Source organism: Oncorhynchus nerka, linkage group LG22, assembly GCF_034236695.1.
Source record: "Oncorhynchus nerka isolate Pitt River linkage group LG22, Oner_Uvic_2.0, whole genome shotgun sequence".
Lineage (NCBI taxonomy): Eukaryota > Metazoa > Chordata > Actinopteri > Salmoniformes > Salmonidae > Oncorhynchus > Oncorhynchus nerka.
Genome location: NC_088417.1, coordinates 95,004,356 through 95,012,627, shown reverse-complemented (window position 1 = coordinate 95,012,627; position 8,272 = coordinate 95,004,356). Strand labels below are relative to the sequence as shown.

Below are 8,272 nucleotides of genomic sequence, written 5' to 3'. Positions count from 1 at the left end.
CGTTTTACTAGTGTGAGCCAGCTAGATGACTGCTTTTCAACAGACAGAGCAATGTCAAAGCCAAAGGCACAACAATGTCAAAGCCAAAGGCACAACAATGTCAAAGCCAAAGGCACAACAATGTCAAAGCCAAAGGCACAACAATGTCAAAGCCAAAGGCACAACAATGTCAAAGCCAAAGGCACAACAATGTCAAAGCCAAAGGCACAACAATGTCAAAGCCAAAGGCACAACAATGTCAAAGCCAAAGGTACAATAACAGCAAATAAAAACTGTTCTATATAATATCCAGCAAATAAAAACTGTTCTATATAATATCCAGCTATCAAATTGCTCATACGGTTGTCAAGGCCAAGGATCAATAGACTCATTGAGGATTTTTAAAATTAAATTTAAATGCTTGACATTCATTTACTAAATGGACATGAACAGTTTTGCCCCCCCCACCCAGCCCTGGATATTGTAATTAATATTGTGAACTACAAATATGGTAATGACTCAAGAGTCCAATAACCCTTTTATATCCAATATGCATCCCCTAATTGTAACTAAAACATATATTTAAGTTACAAGCCTGTGTTGTAAATGACAAGCTACAGTATATCGTGACGGAAAGTTCCCAGCACACTAGATCCATCTCTCCTTGTGCAGTGCTTACCGGACTCTTTAGCAAACAGAGGATAATGTTACCTTCTGCAATTAGGAAAAGCTAAATAGTTTTAAGGGTTTTACCTCTTTAGAGAAAGAAAAAAACAAATCCCCTTAATCAGCATGTGGGCCGGGGATTACCAAACTGCTGTCAATCTTTGTTTAGTGTTAATTACACAAATCCCCCACAATATTGAGGAAGTTAAGACATTTTATTTGCACCTCAATGGCAGGCCCACTGGGCCACTGGGCTAAACTAAGGTCTGTATGGTTAACCTCTCACATAATAAGGTTATATACTGTATAGGCCTAAAGATGTAACGATGTAACTACGGTGTGAACTATGACCTCTCAAGTGGTTAGTTAATGGAGCAGAAACTGTCGTGGCTTTCTTGTTCACAGATAATAGGCTACAACCGGCTTACACAGGCCACTCAACTCATTCAACACATTCAACCCAACTTGAAATATGTCCAATTATCAAGATAACTGGCTGTAGCCTAACATGGATAACACTTATAGCTGTTGCTAATCACATATTATATTATTGTGTGTTTTGGTTGCCAGGTTTATCAACTAATTTAATAGAATAAAAAAAAGAGCATTCATTCAATAAAATAACTGGACAATTGAGCAAACGCATGTATTTATTTCTTATTTATTTATGTATTTAACTAAATAAGAAAATTACATAAAACAACTAGGCCTATTTTCAAGTTTAAAAAAAAAAGGACAACGTTTATTTTATTGAACATTAAAGTATTGGGAGGTGGACGTGTAGACTTCCTCTCTGAGAAAACATGTAATACGCCGATAGGCCTATCGATAACTATTTAACTATTTCAACTCTTTTATATGTAGGTCCTAGGCCTGTTCATTAAACAAAAGAGCACATGACTTGTCTTTTTTGCAATAATATCATTATCTCCTAAATGTGTGATTTGGTCACTTGTTTTGATAATAATCTATTCACCCTTTGATTAAGACACCAGTCAAACATTAATCTGACATCTTGTAATCCTACGTCCTGACTGAACATCTTGTAATTATGATTTTGTTCTCTGACTACCTTAAGCCATAATCTCTTACCCAACCTGCTCCTTTTACAGGCCATCATGAGCATGGTCTGTATGACACCCTATCCCCGGCCTACATAGTTCTTTACTTTTGAACAGAGCTCTTTGGGCCAATGGCCAAAAGTAGTGCACCATATAAGGGAATAAGGAAAAGGGTGGTATTTGGGACACAAACCATGACATCTGGAGATATGGTTTTAAGATTTATGTAAGGCGGTTTATAAACCAACTGACTGACAGGCAGGCAGGCAGGGCAGAAGACTTGTCTTGGGGAGGGGTTAGTGGCCTAGCTCAGCATTGGTGCATTGGTTCAATGGGGACAATGTAGTTACCCCTAAACCCATGGCTGGGGAAAATCGAACCTGACAACCCCCCTTTTACGTGTCTTGGTGGGGAGGTGGGGGCTGTCACATGGGCGGAGTGAAGGGGGTCTTACCATAAGGAGTACTTTATAAACCCCAGAAGATACAGCCTCCTCTATGAGACAAGACCACTACTGGATTGTCAGCTAGTAGGCTAACAGGTGCCTCTACTACTCAGATGCGACGGATGCTTACTAACGCAGATTTTTTTTCAATTCGATTTTAGATTTTTATTTCAACAAAACAACCGGAATTGTTGTTTCAATCTATTTAACATTTAGTGTTTCATTCTATAAAAACATTTTGCTATTAATTCTGAACACTTAAAACTTTGTTTTAAAAGTACATGTCTCTTGAGTTTAGGCTACATTTGTTAATCAGTGTCATTTCAATTTAGTTTGAGATTATTATTTGTTCATCAAATGTGGCTACTTGGTTCAACTCCTGAAGTCATGGAAGAGCGCCTGTCACCTTCTGCGTGTTTCGTCCGGAACCCCGGCAATAACCATAACACCGCAGCAGCGAGGGTTCACAGTATTGAAGCAATATTGGGATTTAAAGACGAAAACATATATAATCAATCTGTCTCATACAATGGATCATCCGGGAAACTCGCCGAGCGGAGAGGGAACGGAATTATGTCATCCCTGAAGGAAGAACACAACACGGAACGTTTTGACAGTAAGTGACACTGCAATGTGTATTAACCTAGAGGCCTTGTTAAAAAGGTTATTCAAAATGGTTCAATCTTGATTGATTCAAAATGTTATTTTTCACACCAGTAGGCTATTTATTCCATGTTTATAAATATGTGCCAGTAGTTCTTTTGAATCAAAGAGTAAAAAGTCACATATAAAGGCAAATACACTTTTAGAAGTTCATATATTGATCTAGCCTATAATGTGTTTTTAGGTGTCTGCTGCAGCAGTTCGGGGGCCTCTGTTAGTCCTGATTTACCTGACGGGGAGGATAAACTGTCCGATGATGATAACCCAAAGAAAAAGCACCGGCGCAACAGGACTACGTTCACAACCTTTCAGCTGCATGAGCTGGAGAGAGCGTTCGAGAAGTCGCACTATCCTGACGTCTACAGCAGAGAGGAGCTCGCGATGAAAGTGAATCTTCCGGAGGTTCGAGTGCAGGTAATATAGATATGAGCCAACTTGACAGACTCGTTACAGTGGTAATGATGTTCGATTCTGTCTTTAAAAGAAAACAGAAAGTTAGATTTTATTACGGGGCTCAACTGAATTTCCAATATTTCACAATACCTTTCTCTTATTTGTGGGACATTAATTTATGATTCTCAAATAATATTTTTTTGAATCCGTGGCTCATGAAAGAAGCATTAATTGCCTGGACTTTGAATAGTCAGCTTTTTACAATTAGGCCTGTACAACAATAATGTCAGTATTATGCATAATTCCTCAAGTCAAAGTCCCACTTCAGTTTATTAACTTGTAGGTAATGTACTTAGTCAACTGTCACATATTAGTAAGTATAGGCTACTTGGATATTAACCGCTGGATATTTGATGATGATAGACCGTTAATTATTATTTTAAACGTTTGTATTTGAAACTAGCATCACATAGGATGTTATCAATTGAAAATGTATTCAATTGGTCTAATATAACTCGTTAAATTATGTAAAAATGTGTTAATTTATCTTAAAACGTCTCATTTAGTTTAGGTCCTATATACTTTTTAAAATAGGCAAAATTACGCCATATAGATGTTCTCTTATTAAGCATTTCACTATCATCGCGAATTCTCAATTTATTTAAAACATGTAGCCATCAATATATATATATTAGGTCTATATTTGTTAATATTTTCAGTTAGTCATATCAAGCAATTCAATTTAAAATGATTCAACATTATTTTGATTATGAACGCGATTTTTTCTCTCGATAAAATGTCCAATATGTATTAATGACATGACAATAACTCATTTATTACACCAAGGAGGACACTCAACATTAATATTCAATATGTTTTCCCATTATAGATATTAAATGCAAATAAACTCTTTCTCAAATAGCCGAACAAAGTTTTACTTCATGTTTGGAGAATTAGGCAATTGAGTTTATTTGATTTGACACAGGAATTTTTTTTGGAAGATGACAAGTTTTGACAAAGGGTCAATCTCAGTAGATAAGCTCCCTGATTGACTGATTTTCTTTCATCTTTCCTACAGCTGTGTTATCATTGATAGGGTTAAATGTAGGCTATTTCAATATTGTCATGATTTGTTCAAAATGGCCCTGAAATCCTGTTTTAGCATGAAATCATCCTTTCCCGTTCTCATAATATTGAACTTCAGAATGTTCCAGAATGACTGATCAGAATGTTGTGTGGTTCCAGAATGACTGATCAGAATGTTGTGTGGTTCCAGAATGACTGATCAGAATTTTGTGTGGTTCCAGAATGTCTAATCAGAATGTTGTGTGGTTCCAGAATAACTGATCATAATGTGTGAGTTCTAGAAGATCTAATTTTGAATTTAGTAATGATCCAGAATGTCTAATCAGAATGTTGTGATGCTTCCATCTCAGGTGTGGTTCCAGAACCGTCGGGCCAAGTGGCGTCGCCAGGAGAAGCTGGAGGTGAGTTCCATTAAGCTCCAGGACACCTCCTCTCTCCTGTCCTTCAGCCGCTCCCCTTCCCAGTCCTTGGGCTCCGGACTGCAGCTGGAGCCATGGCTCAGCACTGCCATCACCTCCACCCCACTGCAGTCCCTACCCGGCTTCATTACCAGCTCCTCTCAGGGCCTCCCAGGACCCTCCAGCTACTCCCCTCCAGCCTTCCTCAACTCCCCCAGTTTTGGACACCATAACCTGCCTCACATTGGTTCTACGCGCCCTCTTCCTCCACCCCCATACCAGTGCGCCGTGGCTGGGTACATGGACAAGTTAGCCATGGAAGAGACGGATCCTCGTAATTCTAGTATTGCGTCTCTGAGAATGAAGGCTAAGGAGCATATTCAGTCTATTGGGAAGACATGGTGAGGATGGATGGATGCTGTCTGCGTCCCTCTGACTGGGGCCAACACTTTAAAGACTACTACTTCATGCAGTGCTGCTTCTCTAGTCTGTGGACATGGAAGTTCACTGTGCTAGAGGACTCCACGAGATTATTGTTTCTTCTTCAGTGGTTTACATCATCGTCCCAGTCAGTGTTTTTTTGTGAATTCTCAGTATTGGAGGAGGAACAACCATGTCTAATTTCAGATGTTCACATTTTATAATGAACTTTAACTGTCAGTGTTATGCTTGGATTCACCAAGATCCATCCAGTCTGCTTTTAATGAAGAATGAAGGACGCCATTGAGGAGAAAGTAGAAAATTGAAATGTTTGTCTATGTTGCTCGCAACCTGCTTTCCTTGTCATAATTCCCATCCCTATTTGAACAATTCTCTTCTGTTATTCTGCTAAGACAATCCCATCCCAGGATCAATGTATGTATTGTTGTTTACCAACCCTTATTTAGGTACCTTTCTTTCAGTATTTTTCCATTTTGTGCTGCTGACTTTACAAACGAACAAATGTCAATTTGCTGTAATTAGTTTCTCTCTGTGCGTGAATGATATTATGGAAATAAACCTGTATATTTACATCAACCCTCCAGGCTGACAATGTGCAAACTCATCCTTCTTTCATTAATTGTCAAGCCTGAAAAGCCATATTTAAGCAATAAGACCTGGGTAGGTGTGTTATATGGCCAATATACCACTGCTAAGGGCCGTGGTATATTATCAGTATATCACAAAGATAATATACAATATAACTCCTGTCTTTTCAAAGAGGTTTGTTTTTACTCAATACTTTCACTTTTTAGAAAACAGGTGGTTCTATACTGCAAATTGAAATCACAAATCACAGAGCAGAACACGTGAATGTGGTGTCTGGTTCCCTCCAGTGGACATTAGTCTTATGACGGGTGGGAAGTGAGCTGGCAATCAAAGAATCTATGGCTATCAAATCCTAGATGCCATCGCCTGCTGTTGTACACTTGAGCAAGGCACTTAACCCCCCACAACAACAGGTGTCCAGAGTGGCAGCCCCCTTGACCTCTCTAAAAACACCTGTGTATGTGTGTCTTTCTGAAGGGTTGCGTTAAAAGAAGAAGTTAAATTTCATTTGGACCTTGTGTGCAATTGGTCAATAAAGTCATGTGAATCTTTAGCGGCAAGCCAATACAATTGAAACTCACCAAGTCAGCTCTTAAGACTCAACTTCCACTTGAGTCAAATGTATACTTTTAATTTCCCATCACAATCAACGCATGACCAAGTGAAAATTCTACTTCCGGAGCCTTCCGAAAGTATTCAACCCCCTTGACTTTTTCCACATTTTGTTGTGTTACATCCTGACAATTTGTGTCACTAATCTTCACACAATATCCCATGATGTCAAAGTAGATTTAAAAAAAATTAAAAATAAAAACCTGAAATGTCTTGAGTCAATAAGTATTCAACCACTGTTATGACAAGCCTAAATATGTTCAGGAGTAAAAATGTGCTTAACAAATCACATAATAAGTTGCATGGACTCACTTTCTATGCAATAATAGTGGTTAACATTATTTTTTTATGAGTACCCCATCTCTGCACCCCACACATACAATTATCTGTAAAGTCCCTTAGTCGAGCACTGAATTTCAAGCACATATTCGACCACAAAGACCAGGGAAGTTTTCCAATGCCTGGCAAAGAAGGACACTGATTGGAAGATGGGTAAAAAAAAAAAAGAGAGACAAAAACACTGAATATCCTTTTGAGCATGGTGAAGTTATTAATTAGGCTATGGATCAATGCACCCTGTCACTACAAAGATACAGGAGTCCTTCCTAACTCAGTTTCCGGAGAGGAAGGAACCACTCAGGCTTTTCACTATGATGCCAAAGCAGTTACAGAGTTCAATGCCTGTGATAGGAGATAACTGAGGATGGATAAACAACGTTGTAGTTACTCGACAATACTAACCTAAATGACAGAGTGAAAAGAAGGAAGCCTGTATAGAATTAAAAAAAACATTCCAAAACATGCATCCTGTTTGCAACAAGGCACTAAAGTAATACTGCAAAAAAACGTGGCAAAGAAATGAACTTTTTGTCTTGAATACAAAATGTTATGTTTGGGGCAAATCCAATACTGTGATATTAGTGTTAGTACGAAGTGGGACCCATGAGCAGAGAAACACAGCAGGCAGAGGTACGTGTAAATCCAGAATATTTACGGAAGATCTTCATAGCAAGAACACTGAACAAAACATGAGACCTGAGAAACTGACCCAGTCCACAGAGGAACCTAAATAGTCATCCATCAGGTGATCCCAATAGACCAATGAGGGTCACCTGGATACCAGATGTAACCCAAGGGTACTCTCCAGTGGCAACCTCAAGGTAGTACACTCACGGGAGAAAACCTGACCTGTGGTACACATGACTGAGTACCACTCTCCATATTTTCAAGCATGGTGGTGGCTGCATCATGTTATTGGTATGCTTGTCATCGATGAGGAGCAGGGAGTTTTTAAAAAATGAAAACAAACGGAATAGAGCTAAGCATAGGCAAAATCCTGGAGGGAAACCTGGTTCAGTCTGCTTTCCAACAGACACTGGAAGACTAAGTCACCTTTCAGCAGGACAATAACCTAAAACACAAGGACAAATCTACACTGGAGTTGCTCAGCAAGACAACAGTGAATGTTCCCGTGTGGCCTTGTTACAGTTTTGACTTAAATTGGCTTGAAAATCTATGGCAAGACTTGAAAATGTCTGTCTGGCAATGATCAACAACAAACTGGACAGAGCTTGAAGAATTGAAAAAAGAATGATCAGCAAATATTGTACAATCCAGGTGGTCTTAGCGACTTACCCCAAAAGACTCATTGCTGGATTCGCTGCCAAAGGTGATTCTAGCATGTATTGACTCAGGGGGTTGAATATTTGTATTTTTCATTAACTTTTTGTTAGAATTTTTCTTCCACTTTGGCATAACAGAGTATTTTGTGTATATATTTGTTTTTTATGACAATTACATCAATTTTAATTCAACTTTGTAATGCAATAAAATGTTTTATTGAGTTACAAAGTGTAACTAGAAATTAGATTTCACTACTAAAAGAATGCAGCAGTCCTTTAATTAGTCATTTCCTCCACATTTAGGACAGTAAACATTAT

The 8,272-nt window shown here is 38.6% G+C and overlaps 1 protein-coding gene across 1 annotated transcript; it reads left to right on the top strand.

Moving 5' to 3' along the window:
* The first annotated feature begins 2,193 nt into the window (after window positions 1–2,193).
* Window positions 2,194–6,515, top strand: rx3 (retinal homeobox gene 3). Its single transcript, XM_029626105.2, has 3 exons — window positions 2,194–2,767; window positions 2,999–3,228; window positions 4,644–6,515. The coding sequence occupies exons 1-3, from the start codon at window positions 2,509–2,511 to the stop codon at window positions 5,094–5,096; spliced, it is 942 nt and encodes a 313-aa protein (XP_029481965.1). The 5' UTR covers window positions 2,194–2,508; the 3' UTR covers window positions 5,097–6,515.
* The last annotated feature ends 1,757 nt before the right edge of the window (window positions 6,516–8,272 follow it).

Coding starts and splice junctions, on each gene's coding strand:
- rx3 (XM_029626105.2), top strand. CDS start 2,509: ATGTGGCTACTTGGTTCAACTCCTGAAGTCATGGAAGAGCGCCTGTCA. Junction 2,768..2,998: donor CAACACGGAACGTTTTGACA/GTAAGTGACACT, acceptor ATGTGTTTTTAG/GTGTCTGCTGCAGCAGTTCG. Junction 3,229..4,643: donor TTCCGGAGGTTCGAGTGCAG/GTAATATAGATA, acceptor CTTCCATCTCAG/GTGTGGTTCCAGAACCGTCG.